This window comes from Sesamum indicum, linkage group LG6, assembly GCF_000512975.1.
Source record: "Sesamum indicum cultivar Zhongzhi No. 13 linkage group LG6, S_indicum_v1.0, whole genome shotgun sequence".
NCBI classification, from domain to species: Eukaryota; Viridiplantae; Streptophyta; class Magnoliopsida; order Lamiales; family Pedaliaceae; genus Sesamum; species Sesamum indicum.
Window position 1 is genome coordinate 10,975,124 of NC_026150.1, and position 20,889 is coordinate 10,996,012.

The 20,889-nt window shown below is 34.3% G+C and overlaps 1 protein-coding gene across 2 annotated transcripts; it reads left to right on the forward strand.

The window, feature by feature from the left end:
- LOC105164340 (uncharacterized protein At1g04910) lies at positions 616-14,791 on the forward strand. 2 transcript variants are annotated; one of them, XR_848017.2, is made up of 10 exons: positions 616-1,164; positions 2,953-3,043; positions 3,599-3,675; positions 3,855-3,943; positions 4,255-4,444; positions 5,803-5,984; positions 9,435-9,537; positions 9,676-10,004; positions 13,488-14,060; positions 14,552-14,791. XR_848017.2 is itself a non-coding variant. In XM_011082965.2 (10 exons), exons 1-9 carry the CDS (start codon positions 880-882, stop codon positions 13,894-13,896), a joined length of 1,755 nt encoding a protein of 584 aa, XP_011081267.1. In that variant the 5' UTR covers positions 616-879; the 3' UTR covers positions 13,897-13,913; positions 14,552-14,791. The 2 variants fall into 2 exon arrangements, 1 of the variants encoding a protein (XP_011081267.1); XM_011082965.2 differs by having other exon boundaries at positions 13,488-13,913.

Genomic DNA, 20,889 nt, shown 5'->3' on the forward strand with positions numbered 1-20,889 from the left:
GATTTTGAAAAGTAATTATCACGTTTGAATTTATAATTTCATAAATTAATTATACAGATGTAACTTGTATATAAATTTCAAAACTAACATCATTTTTAAATATGACAAAGATTATTAAAAAAATGTTTAATGAAATAATAGATAATTAAATAAAAAACAATGATAATAAGATTAAAACTATATACACTTTAATAATCATTAATTCCAAATGATGTTATTAGAAAATGGTCAAACGAGAAATTTTAATTTACATTGGGTTTGATTAGACTTGAATAAATTATAACAGATACAATATATGTTATTGGGAATTTATTCCCAGCAGCGAGTCCAAAAATCACTAAGTATAGGGTGGTTTTGTAATATTAATCCCGTATTTTTTAAATAGCCAATATTAGTTCTGCAGTTTATATAATATTGGTAACGTGACTGTTGTATGATTTAAATAAAATAATTAATTATATAATAGAATTGGGCTAAATTTGATTTGATTAAAAATTTTGAAAAACGGAATTACTTCCAATAAGACAAAAGATTGAAATTAAAATCCCTATTTTGCATCCGAGTTAGAGATGAGTTAGCACTTAGCATTATAGGATCAAAGATATGAGAATTTATTGATGTCACCTTTCATTTATTGACTTTCCTTTTTCTCTCCTCCTCCTCCTCCTCTCCTCACTCTCCACTTCCCCATCAATCGCTTTCTCCTTCATTTCACACTGTACAAGAATAACAACGAGAAAAGAAAACCCTGATTAGGGTTTCTGGAACCACGGATTGTTGTTAAATGTGTTGAATCTGCTCGCAATTTACCAACAGTGCGTGTTTTGACAGGTGAAAAAATTTTGATGTGCGTAATACTATGAAAAAGGGGGAAGCAAGATGGTCGTGGCTAACAAGGCCTGGAGGTGTAGCGGGGGCGTGCTGGTGAACAATCTGGCTGCCGAAATTCTGCAGCAGCAGAAGCAGAAGCAGCAGCTGTCGCCGCAGCAGCTGCATTGTTGGAATTATCAACCGTGGAGGCGGCGGCCGGTGGTGCCGTGGACGGCGGTGTGCGGGCTGCTGCTCTTTGCGGTTGGGCTCATATCTCTGTTTACGGGACACGTGGCATCTGATCTAGAATGGTACTCACAGCGCCTCGTTAAGCGGACTTGGTACTATAAGAGGGTATGATGAGTATGAAGTTTTCTCGTTTACCGTGTCTTTCTGTGTGTGGAGGTGTTATTTAATCTTACTATGTGCGTTGTGGGTTTGTTTCGGGTGTGAGCGAAATGTAGGAAAACTGTGCATTGAGTTTTGGGTGTAAGTGGAAGTTGAATGTGGCTTCCTTCTGGAAAATTTGAGTCTTTACAATTGGAGCGTCTTTTATGTTGTTATGGGATTTTAGTTTGTTCTATTTCCTATAGTCTCTTCTTCATGCTTGCTTTATAACTTTCCATTTTAATCGCTTTATCTTTTGTTACTTATTTCAATTTTCCGACAGTTTTTGGGAAAAGGCTGATTTTACGATTACAGTTTGATGTCAATTGCCTAATCAGACCTTTCTTCCATTTTGTTTTGTTATCATTGGGGCATGGGTGTGGGTATAACAAGTCCGTGTGCATTTCTGGTGGTGTATAAGTTGCCCTGCCCTTCTCTATCAGTGAGTATGCCATGTGAGGGATTAGGCTTACACATATGGAAAAACACCTTTCAGATTCTGAAATGAGGGACCAGTGACTCCAAGGAATTATAGTATGGTACCGACAGAAGTGGAATTGTTTTTATGGGGCAAATGTCTTGCCTCAGCAATTTCTGTAAAATATAGGGAACTATAATGTGTAATAGATTACTTTATTCTTGTTTCTCCTCTGCAATTTCAGTTTCATTTTTCTTGATGATTGAAATCCAGGCTAATATGATTACTTTTCATGGTTCTTTGTTTTTGATGGTGGATCGAGCCATTGCCTTCTCCTTCCTCTCATGTTTCAGTTTTTCTCTTTTTTACTTCAGATCCACAAAGTAGAAAAGTAATATAATAGTGTAGAGACGAGTTGAGTAGCATTAGTTTGGAAAGGGGTGTGGGACTGCTGCCCTCCTGCATCATGTTGATTACCATTAATACGATCCTTGTGCAGTGGTTGCTACTCAATATTCTTGGAAAAAACTTTTTAGGATAACATTCTTCGTTGCAGGATTATTCCATGTACTTCACGGGTACAATATGACATTGAACTCACTAAGGAAGACAATAGGAACTAGCAACCCAATCATCAATGTTACACCTAAGGCTTGATTCTTAACGAATTTTAACTAAAAAGTTTCCAAAAGGCAAGATAACCATATTCGTTACTGAAAAACCCTTTAGCAGGAGGTATATTTGCTTATGGTTCCATACACGTTTATTAACTTCAATTATATAGCTCTTTATTTTATGCATTGCAGGGCTTTGATTGTTGGTGTAAGTTTTCCATTTCTATTTCAGTGTTCAAAAAGTGATTTAGTTGTATTGTACTTTACAAAAGTGGATATTGTTTTAGCAGGTCCAGAAATGGATTGCAAGACTTGAACAGACAAATCCTTGCTCAACTAATGGGCATTAGATTTTCTCAAATATTTTGGGACATCTTAAGGTTGATTGTTGATGCTAACACTTAATCTTATTTAATAGTTGATTTATTGCTTTTTTGCAACATTAAGAGATGAAAGAGAGGAGGAGCTGTTGTCTGTTAACGTTAAGTGGGTATCGATACTTCTGTATATCATCTGGCTCTTGGTCTACATATGATGCTTATTTGTTTCAGTCCATTCCAGTAGGGGTATGACACTAACTATAAATTTGAGATGCTGATGCAAGATGTATGTTGTCTGTTTGCATATTTCATTCTTATGGCACTTCCCTTACACAAGATGTATCTATACCATTTTATTTGAATATGTCAAACTCACATGTTTCTTGATGTTAATGCAATGTAGGATAGCAGTTATCGTGCTCCTATTGATATATGGAAATCAAGATTTTCAAACTTGTATTATGGTTGCAGTGATAGAGGCCCTCGTTTTGCGCGTAAGTTAGCCATCTTTTCCATCAAACATCTTGATTTGTGTAAGATGAATCATCTTTGTCATTCTTATCATCACGTTCTCTTCTTGTCTGAACACAACTACTTTTTTGGTTAAAACCTTTGACTTAAATTATCGTCTTCGTCCATACTGTAGTAATTTCTTTGTCGGTATGGTGTTTTAATGCTCAAATAGGTTGTGCATGAGCTGTAGCAGTTGAATTGCAATTTTAAAACTATTATGTTGGTTCTTTTGTGCTATACCAGATGTTGAGATGTATTGGCTTTGCATAAGAAACTTAGATGTTGTACCCGGGTATCATATGGAAAAGCAATAATATAGTTACTGCTTTGTGTCAATTTGCTGTCCTGTTATGTGATATCTGTTTCTCAGAAAATTTCACTTCCATTTCAGAAGGGTCAAGGTTTTGCAATTATAAAAAATGACTTCAAATCTGGTTTAAGACTCATAGAGCAACCAATATATTATTTTTGTGACTCAACTTCACATCTCTTGTTAGTGAAATAATGACCCAACACCATTAATTATTCATGTACAGCTGCTGTACGTGAACGATTTTCAAATGGCTACTTGCTTATTGCGACTAGTGGGGGGCTGAACCAACAAAGAACAGGAGTAAGTTTTTCCTTGCTCATCTCTGTGTTTATTTTGTAAGTCACCAGATTTAGCAACATGCACATAGTGTTTGTCTTCTTTCTTTTATACATCTTCCTGGGTTTCTTTCTATCCTTTCTGTATTACTTTGAGTTCTATAACTTACTATCTAAATTTGTTAATTCATTTTTTATCTTTAGATAACTGATGCTGTAGTTGTTGCAAGAATCCTAAATGCTACTTTGGTTGTGCCAGAGCTGGATCACCATTCATACTGGAAGGATGAAAGGTTGGTTGAGATTTAACAAATTCATTAAAGTAGAAAAATAAATTTCAATTATCTGGATATGGTACACAACCCTTTATGATTAAGGAAATGCCAGTTTAAAGTAATATTTATTTATGACTGGGTGTAGTGTTGTTTCAAAGATCTTGTCATGGTAGTCTGTAAACTCTGTGGTGTAGGAAATGTACATTTAAGATTATGTTTTGAATATTGTGTTACATTATCACTTTAAAATAATGTCTTCAGTATTGGACTATGTTTTGTTTTACTTACTAGTATCATCTTTTCTCATCCAGATATTATCTTTTATGCAGTGATTTTGTCAACATTTTTGATGTTGATTGGTTTATCTCTTACCTTGCAAAGGATGTACCAATTGTTAAAAGGGTACCGGAAAAAGTGATGAGGTCAATGGACAAACCACCATATACCATGCGTGTTCCGCGAAAATCAGAGCCTGACTATTATCTGGAGCAAGTATTGCCTATTCTACTGAGGAGACGTGTAAGAGGAAAATCTTTTGGGATATTTATTCCTTTGTTTACAAGAAATCCCACTTTCATCCTCTTTCCATGTTTGTCATCTATTCTATCTATTGGATCCTTTATTACATTTTTTCTTCAGTGGAGGAAAAAAGGTCCATCATCTAGGAATACCATTAGAGGGAAGTAGAAAAATGTTATGTTGGTTGTTATTGTCTGTTATGCACCTGGAATGCGAATCCTGCACCCCGGTTATTGTGTTTACCCTAGTTTGGGTAGGATCAAGAATTATGAATGTCCAACCAACTCCTTTTCCCTATTTTGTCATGCATCATTATTGGTATTAACATTCCAGAGATTAGTTGAACTTCTAGTTTCAACTAAAGTGAAAGTTATGCACTAAAATTGCATAGAGCTGTGTTAGATAATGTTAATATGGGACAACATTTGAATCTTAGGAATTGACGCTAAAACATGGATGCTCTGTATGCAATGTTGTAGCATGACTTTGAGATTTCAGGTGGACTTGCATATGTATATGCTCTTGAATTTGAAATTATCCCCAGCTACTCACCACTTTTGGAATTCCTTTACATTCCTGATTTTGGTATATAATTGAGAAATGATAAATTTTTCTTTCAAGTTCTCTTTGAAACAATTATCAAAACCATGTTCTTTATCATTCGTTTTTCTTTCTTGACAAAGTAATCATCCCCTAGGTAAAAGTCCTTACCTGCACAATTCTGCTTACTATTTTCACAGTCGTGATAAATTTGAAGACTGGAACACATGAAAATTCTTAAATCTGATGCTTGTTTGATGTGTAATGTTGAGTATGATAATTAATTGCCTCTTGATTGTCAGCTCCTTGGGAGGCAAACCTTAAACTAAATAATTGTGTTTAGAAGTCGTCCAACTGCTGTGGCGAGAATCTCATTTCTGACCTGGATTCTATTACAGCAACTTCTGAAAACTTATGACTCCTATTTCTTTACTTAGGACATCCCAAAAGAAGGTTCGATTTGCTAAAATTGAAACTTTCACCCCCCAAAAATGTCCTTATTTAGAAAAATGATGTGACACCACTGATCTCAACCACTATTTTTTATGGCAATAAGGTAAACATATCACTTTTCCATAGCTCATCTAAAACTTCATCAGCGTCAAACGAGGGTGTATTATTGGGGCGGGAATAGTAGGTTGGGTGCTATCTAATAGTTCTTTTCTAGCTGTATAAAATGTATTTGAAGTATTCAGTTCTTTTTTTGCTGAAGCTCTCTCCTTTGGCTTTGAAATGATCTCTTGATAATAGCTTTGCGATGGGGTGCAAGCTACTCACAAACAGCATTCATTGAGGAATAACCTATAAAACTTATGCAGGTTCTTCAGTTGACGAAGTTCGATTACAGGCTTACTAGCGACCTTGATGAAGACCTACAAAAGTTACGTTGCCGGGTTAATTATCATGCTTTAAGATTTACTAAACCTATCAGGAACCTGGGTCAAAGGCTTGTCACACGCATGCGGAAAATGGCAAAGCGTTTTATTGCTGTTCACTTGAGGTTTGTAATCTTTTCTGTGTCCTAAACATTCCTCTTTTTTCTGAAGTTTTAACCTGCAAGCACTGGAAGAAAAATTTTGAAAATTGTACTTGATTTGTTGTTCTTGTACTACTTGATAAGTTGTTGAGATAAGTTCAAGAACTATTATTTTGCAAGACGTGCAGATTGTAAATCGGATGCCTCTATATGGACTTAACAAGGTAATTGGTTCACTGTTAAAAAGATGGTTTTTGTTTAACATGGAGAGTGGTCATGTATTGAAGTTTCATTTATTCCCTCTCAAGGTGCATAAAATGCATTGCTTATTGACGATTACTTTGAGTTCTACTATCTGCTTTTGACTATTTATCTGAGCATTTTCTTACCATCTGACATGTACCATGAAAGAATTTGCTATGCTGTTTCATTATGTAAAAGAGATGAAACTTAGATGGTTTTGATGTTTTTATGAAAGTAAAGGAGAACACCAGGTGCTCCCCTCTAGTTCTGGTTTGTTTGTTAATCCCGCAATTTTGAAGCTCTGAGCTCGACCATCAATAGCTCCTTGGTTCCCCACTTAATTCTGCTTTTGATTTTTGCTGGTTTAGAAATTAGGACTATTCATGATATATTCAGCATTTGCTTATATATGTAGTCATGAAAACTTTGCTATCTTCTTTGAATCTTGAAATGTGTGTTATTCCTATTTTTGGTAAATGTTATTGGTGTATTTCAGATAACCCGAAGAGCATGAATATTACCTTCACTGAAACAATCAATGCACCTTGTGTTGGTTTTGTTTGAGACTTATGACCTTGGTTCCTTGATGCACCATGGACTATAATGTGTCTTTTATTCTCCTTATCACCTCCTTCTACCGCCTTTACCTCCTCCAGACAAGAAAAATGAATACTGGTGATTTTATTGAAGAAAAGAACAAATAGCATTCATTTTATACATTGTCCTTGTATCTTTAGAGAGTTTTAAGCAATATGGTAGCTTTATATTCATAACGAAATAATCCTATTGCGCTCTGAGATATTGATCATCTTCAAAGTCAATTATCTTATGAAGACATGCAGTTCCGCTGATCTAATATATAAGAAGAATTAAATGTTGGGTTTGAAAGCATGAAGAAGATGTCTAATGAAACAATATATTATATTATGTTGTTCTTCAAACTACTGAACCAAAGCTTTGCTACAGGATGGCTTTTCCATATTGGTTTTACTTATTAACCTTTTAAACCCATTTTCATTATTGAATTCTCTCATAAAGAGTGATTATGGCTTTGACATATTTTTTTCCTTGTTGCAGTCTGTTTTTGAAGCTTATGCATTTGTTTTTGATACATTTTGTTTCGTTACTTTGTGGGTTGAGTTTGACAGGAATTTTGTCTGGACTAATTATTGATTGAAGCTGTTGAATAATGTGTTTGCTACCTGCAAACTATTAACAATCAATATTGAGTCTTCTTTTGTATTGGAACAACAAAGAAGGTCCAAGGTTCCTTTTCCAGACAGTGGAGTATTGATTTCTGAAGCAAGCTTTTCCATATGATCTGCTCTGTTGTGTTTGCTTGAGATTTTGGTATTTTGAAGAAAATGAATCTAAAGCTTCAACCAAAATGATTCACTAAATATTCCATAAATCAAATTTCTTGTGATTATTTAAATTGCTAGTCTCAAGAGCTTAATTGGTCTAACAGCACCAGATCATTTGGAATTTACTACAGAAAAAGCAAGGTAGCTTACAGTTGCCATTTGCCTTTTTGTCAAATGATATTAAGATGCAATTTGGAAACAGCAATTTCATATTAATTACAATAATGACAAGATATCAAGGGCATTGTTGTGAAGAGCTATTGGCAAATAGTTATGCAATGCCTGCCTAATGGCAATGTGAATGGCTGAACTTGAGGAGGATTTGATGTCTAAATGATTTAAAGAGAAAGAATCAGAACTCTTTTCCTGGAGATTAGGTCTCTGACCCCACTGTTAAAGAACCCAAATTTCCGTGTCAGTTGCGAAGAAAATTCAAAAATTGATATGCGCTAATTGAATGCTGGAGAACAACCTATTCTTTCCTTCAACTTGGAGCCTTACACACGACACAATTAGGGAGGGTAACCTGAACCAGCTCTACTTGGGGGGGGGGGTTCGGGAACTGTAAAAGGGTCTTAGGACGGGTCCAAGTTTTAGTTTTTGGACCTAAACCCTACCACAGACCTAACCTGGTTAAAATGTTGTACATTGCTTAATTTTGTTATGTATTTATGCTATATTTATGTGTATATTATATATATATATATATACTTGTCTATAGAACTTATATGTCAATCAAATTAGTAATGTAAAATTTGATAAATATAGTTTACACTTTTTATGCATATGAAAGTAACAAATATGTTGTAATTTTTAAGTTTTCAAAATGTGCATATAAATTTATAAATAATTTGTTCTTTGTTAAAAATATTGTTTAGAAAGTTATGATAATATTATTTTTTTAAAAGTGGATGTTAGGGAACTTCTTTATATTTTTAAAATTATAAAAGTAGGTTTAGTGGATCCAATTCGCCGAGTCTAGGTCTGGGTCAGGGTTCAGGTTAGGTTCTGGGTTTGTAAAGCTTTAGCAGGTTAGCACCTGGTTTTTGCCGAATCTGCTCCAAAACCAACTAATTGTCATCCCTACTCATACTGATCTGTATTTATTTGTACTAGATCCCCTTTGTATTTTGCAGTGAGCTGTCTTTTAGATATTGCCAAAGAGCTGTCCATTACAAGGAAGAAATTTAAAATGTACACGTACTGTTATCGATTTGGACCAACTTAGTAAATCTTTATTGTGATTTATATGTTTTCTTGATTAATATGAGTAATACGTAAAAGTAAATGCCTACACAAGTATCTTCCTTACTTTGATACATTTCACCTATCTGCATGATATAGAATGCAGTTGAAGTAAGACCAATGTAGTACACTCTTGAACAATCCAATTTGATCTTGAATCTGGTTGTTGTGGAAATCGAAAGTGGAAAAGCATTTGTCGATGTGGAGTCCCTGTTTTCAAGAGGGCCACTCTGTTGATTTTTTGATTATTTCCCCTGGAGATCCTCTCAGCTGCTTCTGGATGCTAAATGCTTCTAATATGGAAAAACATAAGATTACATTAATGTGATGTCAAGGTTGTCATATTGCAGCATGGCAGGCAGAAAATGAATTGAGAAAAATCTCTTCACTTTTCCCTTCAATATGTTCCTCCAAGCTGGATACTTAGTACAGTGAAGTACTTGTAACATGAACATCACAGGCTCTTTCTCACCTTGATGCTTGGAGAATGTTATGGTTCTTGTGTTGTATGTTTGCCTGCACACATGCTTTAATTTTCAATTACTTAACCTTGTGATATTAACAAATATAGTTTATAGTATGCATTTTATTTACTGTTTGATATGTGCAATGTAAATTGTAGGTTTGAACCTGACATGCTAGCATTTTCTGGCTGTTACTATGGTGGGGGTGATAAAGAAAGACAGGAGCTGGGTGAGATAAGAAAGCGGTGGGAAACTTTACCTGTAAGATTCTGGTTCATGAAAATATTTTTGGTTTTTCCTTACTGTTAAAGCATAAGTAGATGTGTAGCTAAAAAGACATAAATGTTCTGTTTCAGTGTGTTATAATTTGGAACAAAGTTTTGAGCTTTGTTGTTTCAGGAATTAAGCCCAGATGAGGAGAGGACACGAGGGAAGTGCCCTTTGACCCCTCATGAGGTGGGTTTGTTGCTGCGGGCCCTTGATTTTGACAATAACACATATCTCTATGTTGCATCTGGAGAAATATATGGTGGAGAAGAAACTTTGAGGCCCCTCAAAGAGCTCTTTCCGAACTTCTATACAAAGGAGATGCTAGCTGGTGAAGAGTTGAATTCCCTTCTTCCATTTTCTTCTCGTTTGGCTGCCATTGATTACATTGTCTGTGATGAAAGTGATGTCTTTGTGACCAATAACAATGGGAATATGGCAAAAATCCTAGCTGGTCGAAGGTAAATATTGAGCAAAACAATCTTCTATCAAGTTGGCACTTCAGGATGTTGATTCTGTTTTTAGCTAATAGAATTTTGCTGTAGATTAATTATTTACAGCTTTGTAGAGGTTAACAACTAATGAAAGCTGGAATGAAAAAAATTAATCTAGCAATTTAATTGACTACTAAGTGACAGTAGAAACTTGAGACAAATTTAAGAATTAAGATCCAAGCATGCCAAATTCATCTATGATTGATGCTCCTCCTGGAGGGATATTTGTTAGTCTTTAGTCAGCATTTGCATGAGGATTTTCCAGACAGTTGCATAGGATTTTGATCTGCAGTTAAGATAACAATTCTGGAGCTCTTGATCCATGTTTAGCACTCCATGTGGATTGATTGGAGGAAGTTTCAACTGGTTTACAAGTGGTTGCTAGGCTCACTTTGTTCCTCTTCCCCTTTCGCTCTGGGGGTGACATTTGATGTATATGCAGGTCCGGAACCATGGCAGAAAATGTAGAAATATTAGCCTATGACCTAAGACAGATGCCTCGGAGGCAATTGTATGTTTATATATGTGTATCTTTAATCTATATTAGATATTAGAACATTTTAGACCTGTTCATATTGGGCATGGTCCATGGAGAAACAGAACAGACACAAGTTCAGTGCCCCTTCTAATACAGCGTAAGAGAAGTTAATAAACTCTGCCTGGAATTAGCAGAGGAGGAGCTGGTGAAGTTAAAAAGATTTGTCTGTGGAAATATATGTTTAAGATTACTGGAAATAGCCACATTGATCTTCAAACTCGGTATCCCACTTAGTGATTTTTGGCCAATTTCTGTGAAGATAATTATTTCGGGAAATTTGCTTTTGTGTCCTGGAAAATTGAACAAGTGTCAGAAGTTTCGTAATATGCTTAGAAAGTTTAATTTTAGTCCACTATATTAGCCTTAGAATTTTTTATGGAAAATGGCATGTGCCGCGCAAGTGGTTGTTAAATCCTATTTTGAAGTAAAATTTTGGCATAGGAAATATACATGCTTCATTTTTAATGTACCCTAGATATTAACCCATTTTCTGAAGGCATTAATTGAAAATTTTAACCTTGGTTTTCTTTTTCTTTTTGATCTAAAACCTTGATTTTCCTTATTAATTCGGTTTGGACTTTACACATAATCTATTATCAAATAATGTCTTGCATATGAAATTTATACTGTCTGTCTATATTATTTATTTGTGTAGTTTTCTGTATATTTATATCTATACTGTATTGTCAAATTTAGTCTTACGTCATGTGTGTGTGTGTGTCTGCAGTATATAATTTACAATACATAATAAAAATACGTATGTCTATGCCGTATGTATGTATATATGTATTCACATAAGTTAACATATCGTCAACTTATGTCTCATATTGTGTATGCCGGTTCAAAACATCTACTTTACGGAGTCTATCTATATCATTTTGTTATGTACTTTTGTATTCATCTGTGCATTGATGTGAAAATAAACTTATACAACATGTTATTCCTAATATTTATAATGTTGGAATTATGGATTTCCTATAAACAATGTATGTGTAATATATGTTGCATTTATTATGTAATAATATATTAAAACTACTATATGAAATTATGTAAAAGGTATTTGCCATGTGAAGAAGATGGTAAACTTTTTGTATCTAATGCAGCAAATGAAGACAAATTGGATTAAAAATGACTTGATCCTCTCAAAAGAAATTGATTGAGTTTCCCACCAACACATGAATTAACAGCCAGCAGCGGTGCTAGGACATTTAAGTGAAACATATAGGCAAATAATATCATAAATACAAAAACAAATATTTACTTGAGAAATTTAAGATTATGGAGGAAACACTTAATAACAATTAATTATGTGAAGTGTTACCAACATGAAAGTTAGTATACTAGATTATAGTAGGACAAGTGGATCAGTGATCAAATGTCAAGAAAGTAATGACATAAATGTCTGATATGATATTAAGTATCTCAGTTCCCTCTCTTATATGTTTCCCTCTTTTCCATCCTCTACAAATAACCATCAGTCTGCATTCTCCTTCTAGCCTTTTCAGCGTGAAAGGGAAACCGGCTATGCAATCTCCACCAGCCTGACCTTGGACTACATGCAATAACCAATCATAGCCTCGTGACAGTAAATTGACAAAGGTTATCTTGGATAATCGTCAAGTACCCAATGTTGTATGTGTCCTGCAGTTTGGCAGATACCTGCCTGTTGGGTGGATAATAAATACATTGTATCAGGCTAATTAAGCAGATATAATAATTTAGTATCGGAAACTTACATCTGATTGGGGACTATGCCTGTCGTTTTTTCTTTTATAAGTGTTCTTATTTTTCTTCTTGTGCTTGTTTGCTGCATCATCTGCATTAGTCAAGTAAACCCTGCCAGGCAAACCTGGTTCAGTGAGATGAACAAGACCGGCCAGATATCTGTATTGTTTGATAAGCTGCAGTGTTTTCCTATTTTACTCTCGCATCTATTTTCTCTTGAGCTTGCAGAAAGAATTGGAAATGTAGGAATCTGCTGCACTTTTAACAGTAAAATGAAATTGTTACACACCTTGTATCTGATATTTTTCATATTATACAAAAATACTTTTGGAAACTTTTAAGCTAAGGAACAGAGTTCGTGGACACCTCCAACAGAAAAGAGGAATGTTCATGGATAACAAAGGAAGTTCAATTTTTTAAACTGGAGTGTCAATTCTTTTTTCTGGTATATGCTAGTAATCAAATGATTATCCAGCAGTAGCTGTGGGTGAATGCATACAATTCAAGTTATTGATTTAATGTTATTTTGTTAGGAAGATAATGCTGTAAGATACTTTATCATATAATTCACAACTTGGATTCATATGTACCAGAAAGAGGTAATGAGCATTTTAAAAGAGAACTTCAGGTGTCGTTAGATTCCCCCAATGGCAAATTCAAGTATTCATGTTTTACATGCACTCCATGATTATGGAAATATCTTCCTGAAATTGTAATTCTGCAATCTGTCTATAAGCTGATCATGGTCCAGTACTTATGAACCGTGTTCAACTCATTTCTTCAGCATAAATTATGGTATTTTACCTACATGCATCTTGGTGTCGGATCTGGCTAGATGGCACCTCAAAGGAATGTAGTCTTGTTGAGATTAAGCTTTAATAATGCCCTTTGCTCTCATATCGGTGCCGGATCCATGTACTCTCGGAAATCTCTAGATTTTTTGACACCAACCTAACATCAATCAAGAAAGTCACACCGAGAAACTAACATCTCAAGTTTCCTAACTGATGACACTAGGGTGGAAAATTTAATTCCTTCTGCATAAGGGAGTTTGGTTGTTAAACCACCATTTTCATCAAATTTTCCATTGTTGGCGTAAAGTGTTCTCTCTGGTTCTTTAGACTTTTATTTTTCTTACAGTACTTCAGCAGTGATGTGAATTCACTATCTTGATTTTCTTGATGCAGGAGATATATGGGTCACAAGAGGACAATCAGACCTAATGCCAAAAGGCTTAGTGCTTTGTTCTCCGCTCGAGACAAAATGGACTGGAATACCTTTTCAAGAAAGGTCAAATCATGCCAAAGAGGATTCATGGGAGAACCTGAAGAGATGAGACCCGGAAGAGGAGAGTTTCATGAATATCCATCTGCATGCATTTGCCAGAAACCATCCAAATTTTTGGCTATCAACAAAAACAAAGGACATAAAAACTTCGACAGGTTTCTGAATGCTTCTGCAGAAGAGTCTATGGATGAGTACACTGGCAATGAACAAAGCAGGAAAAGCTTGTTGAAACAGGACAAGCGAAGCAGCGGAAATAAAACCATTTCCATCATAGAGGATAATGATCATGAAGATTTTTTATCTGATTAGATGAAACCACCGACTAGGTAACTGCTCTAACTTGGTACAGATGTACAATGGCTACGTTATATGCCCTGCTGATTTCCTGTTCCACTTGATGTTATGAGGTGCAATGGGGTGAAAACAACTTTATATGGTGCACAATTTCTGTTCCAAACAGGGTGGGAATTCATGTATAGCTCACCTGTACCATCTCTTCAATTGTTCATATATATATATACATACATATATATAGTTTCTAAGTTATGTATGTTTTCACATGAATTCTTGTTTCTTATGTGTATGTGTATGTGTATGCTCCTTATCCTTTGTGAAGTATTTGACTACCTGTTCTATATTCACTTTTGTTTTCATTTGCTTCTTGTTTGTGCTGCTTTAGCACATGCAGTTTGGTGTTTCATGCAAATTGATATGTTCACATTCCCTTCTGAAATCATGTTGGTGTTGCAACCGAGTCATTTAATACCCTTAAAGCATGAGATCTTGAATTCGAGTCTCGTGTGAATTTATTATTACATTTTTTCTGATAACTCATCACATGCAACTATTAATTGATATCTTGATATAGTAATGTGATCATCATGCATCTCAAGAAACAACTTTCTAGCTAGTTGTGAAAATAAGCGTTTAATGACCTTGGCTTTGTTTGTTTTTGTTCTTTTAGGTGATTTTGATTGTCTATCTTGTTAGAGAGAGAAGGGGGAAGATACGGGTGGTTGTTTTGAAGAATGTATATTATATGTTCGTTTTGTATTTAGAGATTGGGAAAAGATAATTAAAGATAGGTATTTATATGTTTGATTTTGTTTTATTTTTTCTTTTTTCGTTGCAAGGAATAAAATTTATGACTCGGTAATATTTTATTTATATTTTTTTAATTTTAAATAAAAGTGTGTATGAATCATGTACTTGGTGTAACATAAAAGTATTGCAGCACCCAATGTAATAAATGTCGTACAAAACTAGTTTTTTTGAAATTATTACAACCACATATTTAAACTAGGTATGTTTACCAAAGATTCGCCCCAATGTAATACTATCAACAAATTTTGGGGATGATTACATCTGCACACTTTGACCTTGATTTATTTACATTAATCACTTAATGCCTTTTGAAAACTATATACGCTCTCTAGAAAATATCAACTTTATTTATATAAGTCACTCTTATTTTAATAAATTATACGCCTTAGAAACATCAATATTAAAATACAAATTATTCTTATTTTTTGACTGATAGAAATGGTTTTTGTAATTATGCAAAAGATAGAGATTTTGTAAAAGGCCATAAATTAGGTGTGTAAATTTAATTATCCCTAAATTTTACACTTTTCCTGTAAAATTCTTCACCCTATATACTGTATTTAAATCTGTTTTCCATTAGGTTTTCATACGTTAATTTTAGCTACAAAGTGAATGATGGATTTGTGGGGATTGCAAATTATTAGATGAATGTGACACTTTTTTCTTTTTTCTTTTTTTGCATTCGAGGACGAAAAAGCTTCATATTAACCAATATAAACCACGTCCTATGCAAGTTTGCATTACACATAAAAGTATCTAAGGATTTCATGGTTCTTTTTATCTCACATTTTTTGTAAAAAGATTCATAACTCAGTTTAATTTAGTTTATTATATACATTTTTTTTCTTCCCTTTCTCTTTTTTTCCTGAATTCAATCGGTTGCAGTTAGATTATAGATTTCAATTACTAACAATCAGTATATTAATTATTAGTATCAGGTATTTATAAATAATCAGCTACTACTATTATAGTAGATCAATAGCTACTATTATCTTGATGCAGATCAAACAATGTATAAGAATCTATTATCCACAATCCTCGATAATAATAAACTCAATGGCACGAATTTCAATAATTGGCTTAGAAATCTAAAAAATTATTTTGGGTTTCGACAATCAAGCTGTTTTGGATAAGTCACCTTCCATGGCCCTACCGGAAGGATCCCCCTAAAGAACATGTGACGTTTGAGTAGTGAGTTGAGGATGACTGGAATATCTACAATATCATGCTGGCCTCGACGACAAACGAACTCCAGAAGCAACATGATATGTTTGATAATGCCCATTGGATCATACTCTACCTACAAGAGTTATAAACGGTACCTAATAATCATATATAATATGCAGTGATGAAGGATAGTCCATTCATGAACACTTTTTTTGTGATGCTTAAAGCAGTAGCAAGTTTCAGTTGGCAAAACTGATGCTAGACTTTCCCAAATATGTATATCTGCATTTCGGAGAAGTACTTGTTTTATAATTTACAAATTTTATGTTACTAAATATAGTAATCACAAACATTCAACTATCATTATAATACAAATATATATATAGCATACAAATAGTAACATGAACATCTACATCTCAACCTAAAAAATGTCCTACAAAACCAATTTTTTGAAATTATTACAACCACATATATAAACTAGGTATGTTAGAAATTATTAATACCCTTGAGAATATTTTAGTAAGCAAAAATTATAAAAACTCCACTATAAGAGCAAAATAACACAAGTTATTTTTGGCTAGCATCAAATATGACCATTAGGGAGTTTGTAAAAACTTCTAGTAGATAAACAATTTTTTTAAAAAAGTTAAAAATTGTAGCATTATTAAAAGTAGGTAGTGTTTGTAAAAAAAGTTAAAAGCATAAAAGTTAAATTGGATAGTGTTTGGAAAAAAATTACTTCTCAAATAAATTTAATAGATTAAAGATCATTTTGTCCACATTTATTAAAACAATACTATTTTTACTTATATTTATACTTGTTGTTTGTCAATAATAATTATTTTTTTGAAAAAAATAATAAATTTTTATTTCAATTTAGTATATGCCAGATTTAAGTTTTTTAAAATATTAATAGAAAAGTGAATGTTTAATTTAATAATGCTCCCACTAAGTAATATGAATGTTGATTCATACACAAGAATTAAACTTGCATAATTATAAAAAAAATTATTTTATTAATTAATCATATACATTCAATTATATCTTTTATTGATATAGGAATAAGATAATTAGATAATATAAATATAAAAGTTTTAAAATATTTAATTTGGTTTTAAAATTATTCTAATTATGAAAAAATTTCTATATCAACTTTAAATGTGCAATTTTTTTAAAAAAAAAGTAGAATTAAATTAAAAAGGGATGATTATATTTACACCAACATCTATTATTCTTTTACACAAACCACCCCTGCCTTTTTAAAAATTACATAAACTACCATTGATAGCTATTAAAATCCAAAAATGCCCTTATTGTCCCAGTCAAACTTTAGTTTATTTTTATAGTGATAAAATTGCCCTAAGGGATATTTATTTAATTACCAAAAGATAGAGGGGGTATCAAAACAATGTATACTGGGATGAATAATATAATTATTTATTAATTTTTTTTAATTAAATCTCTATATAAAATTACACCTTTTAATAATTGAAATGTTAAATTATTTAATTAATATATTAATAAAAATTAGTTACTATTTTATAAATTTAAACTAAAAAATTATTTGTATAAATTATTTTAAAATCATAAAATTAAAATATTTATTTTTTTATTTTTGTTTATAACTATATTTTATCAAAATTAATAAATTATACATATATGTATAATAATTTTATACAATATAAATATATAAATATGTATATAACTAGACATATTTATATGTATATATATTTTTTTTGGGAAAGGTAAATTTCATAAATGGGAAAAGGAGATATAATACAACAGTGCTCGTACGATATGTTATCCCTCGACAGGCCAAGGGATACACCATAATCTATAAAGTGCACTAGAGCTAACAGAGCTAGGAAGATTTTTGCTAAGAATTCGTACTCCGACATCCTCTATGATTAAGCTAGCTAATGTAGCCGGTGACCTCGAAGTGTGCTCGAACTGTCTCATGTTGCGTTCCCTCCAAATGTAGTAAACGCATGCCCCAAGTAGTGCACGGTATGCCATGTTAATAATGTGTTTGCCCATCCACTTCCTAGAAGCCCATTCAATATCCATCTGCCACTGTCTATTAGGCCAAAGAAATCGAATAGTTCGTCTGATAATAGTCAAACAACGTCTACTATACTGACAATGAAAGAACAAATGCGTGTATGTCTCCAAGTTGTCCTCAGTACATAGGACCGCATCCTCCTAAATATGATAACCATTGCTTGTCCGTCGTTGCAAGCTTTTCCTGAATAGCGAGCCAGAGAATGAACATGTGTCGATGAATTTTTAGGGGTCCAGAAAGTAGTGAATACCAGCCTACTTCTGGACCCGGGGATCAAATAAGCGATAGAGGCCTTGTGTGGTGACAATATTGCCCGAGAACCGCCACAAAATTTGTTCATTACCTCCGTGAATGGCAGGTAGTACCTGCAAGATCTCCAGACATTCGAAGTCAGTGATAGAAGGCCATTGCCACTGACCCTCGTGAATGACAGCCCATAACCTACTGGATTCCTGCAATCCCGTAACAATAGGTCCATGGGGAACTCTCTGAAAAAGAGGGCCTAGATGGTGCCAAGGGTCCCTCCATAAATAAAAATTCCGCCCATCACCGATGTAGTAAACAACCTCCGATCGCAGCCATGCCCTTAACTGTATAAGTTTCTTCCAACACCATGAGCCTCTATTTTGATATATAGTCCAAATAGAGGAGTCCCGAAGTCGTCCTTGGTGTAACCATTCCACCCAAATGGATGTCCTGTCATAACGAATAACATCGCACAATTTTTTTACACATGAGGGCCCGATTCATGATCCCTATGTCTTTCAATCCTTGACCCCCCTCATCCTTCGGTTTACACACCTCCCTCCAAGAAACTTTAGCATACCCACTACTCCCCGTGTCTTTCCATAGGAACTTCCGTAAGCGTTTTTCAATTTCATTAATGACCGTTTTTTGGAGAATGAAAGCCGAAGACCAATAAATACCAAGGAATGAAAGCACAGATTTAATAATTTGCACTCGTCCTGCATATGATAAAGCCAACCCCTCCCATCCAGCAATACGAGACTCAATTTTATTCAGCGAGGGTAGGCAATCAGATATCGAAAGTTTAGATGATATTAAGGGGAGTCCTAAATACCTCATCGGCAGTTGTCCCTCCTGGAACTCAAGCATCGTCAGCAGCTCCTCTTTCATTCCTTGAGCCGCTCGGGATAGTATGAGATGACTTTTTGTGCATTTAACCGAAGCCCCGACCAATCACCAAAGCGATCCAGTCCGTCCTTGAATACACGTATAGAGTCCACCGTTGCTCGACTGAATAAGATAACATCATCAGCGAAACCCAGTTGGAAGATATTGGAGGCTTCACATTTCCAATGAAATTGAAAGCGTCCATCTTGCTCAATAATTTGGAGGAAGACCAAGTGCATCACTTCCATAACAAGGACAAAGAGGTTTGGAGATAGAGGATCACCTTGGCGAAGTCCTCTTGAGCCCACAAAAAAATCGTGTGTCTTCCCATTCAAGCCACCGAGAATGATGGTGTTGTAATACACTCTTCAATCCATCTCATAAATATGACCGGGAACCCGAATAATTGAAGTGTGGCAAGGAGGAAATCCCACTCCACAGTATCATAAGCTTTACGTATGTCCACTTTCAAGGCACACCGTGGAGGTAATCTCTTCTGATTATATCCAGTGAATAACTCTTGTGCCATAATGATGTTATCCCCAATACTCCTGCCAGGTATGAAAGCCGCCTAACAAGGACTAATAAGCTTGCCCAAGACCACACTCAAACGTTGGACCAGTAGCTTAGCAATAACCTTATAAATCACATTGCAGCAAGAAATGGGACGAAAGTCAGCTACAGTAACAGGGGAGTGTACCTTGGGAATAACCGCCAAGAACGTACAATTGACTTGCTTTAAAAGTTTCCCCGTAGCAAAGAAATTCAAGACAGCTCTAGTGACTTCATCACCCACGACTGTGCATGCAGCTTTAAAAAACCCCGACGAATAGCCATCTGGTCCTGGAGCTTTGTCTTCTGCTATAACAAACATTGCAAGTTTCACATCCTCAACCGTGAAAGGTTTGATAAGCTGCGAGGCTTCGTCCTCATCCACAAGATGTCGCGCCCAAAGGCGCAAAAATCGCAGATCCAACACTTTCCATCGTCGATTTCTGCCAAGTAAGGACTGATAATAGGAGACAAACTCCTCACTCACCGCATCAGGATCGGTCTGGGTGACTCCATGACCATCGTTAATCTGTTACACCCTCTTTACTGCACGTCGATGTGCAATCTTGCGAAAGAATACACGTGTGCACTGGTCTCCTTCCTTCATCCACTGCATCTTTGCCCTCTGTTGTAACATATTCTGTTCAAACGTTGCTGTATATGTATATATTTGATTTTGAATTATTATTTATTAATTTTAATAAAATTTAATTATAAATAAAAATCAAAACATTTTAACTTAATATTTTTTATAATTTATAAAAGTGTGATAAATTTTTAATTTAAACTTATAATCTAGTCATTAATTTTATTAATATATTAATAAATATTAATATTTTAATTATTAAAAGATGTAATTTTATATAAAAAATCAATTAAAAAAGTTAATAAGATAATATAAACATAAATTAAAAATTAATATAAATAAAAAAAATATACAAGGATATACTTTGACACCCCTATAATTTTTTACATCGCACAATTTTTTACACATGAGGGCCCGATTCATGATCCCTATGTCTTTCAATCCTTGACCCACCTCATCCTTCGGTTTATACACCTCCCTTCAAGAAACTTTAGCATACCCACTACTCCCCGTGCCTTTCCATAGGATCTTCCTTAAGCGCTTTTCAATTTCATTAGTGACCGTTTTTTGGAGAATGAAAGCCGAAGACCAATAAATACCAAGGAATGAAAGCACAGATTTAATAATTTGCACTCGTCCTGCATATGATAAAGCCAACCCCTCCCATCCAGCAATACGAGACTCAATTTTATTCAGC

Bases quoted from the DNA above. Each gene is read 5' to 3' on its own strand.
- LOC105164340 (XM_011082965.2), top strand. From the start codon at position 880: ATGGTCGTGGCTAACAAGGCCTGGAGGTGTAGCGGGGGCGTGCTGGTG. The intron at 1,165-2,952 runs GTATGATGAGTA...AATGCAATGTAG, and splicing joins GGACTTGGTACTATAAGAGG to GATAGCAGTTATCGTGCTCC. The intron at 9,538-9,675 runs GTAAGATTCTGG...TTGTTGTTTCAG, and splicing joins AGCGGTGGGAAACTTTACCT to GAATTAAGCCCAGATGAGGA.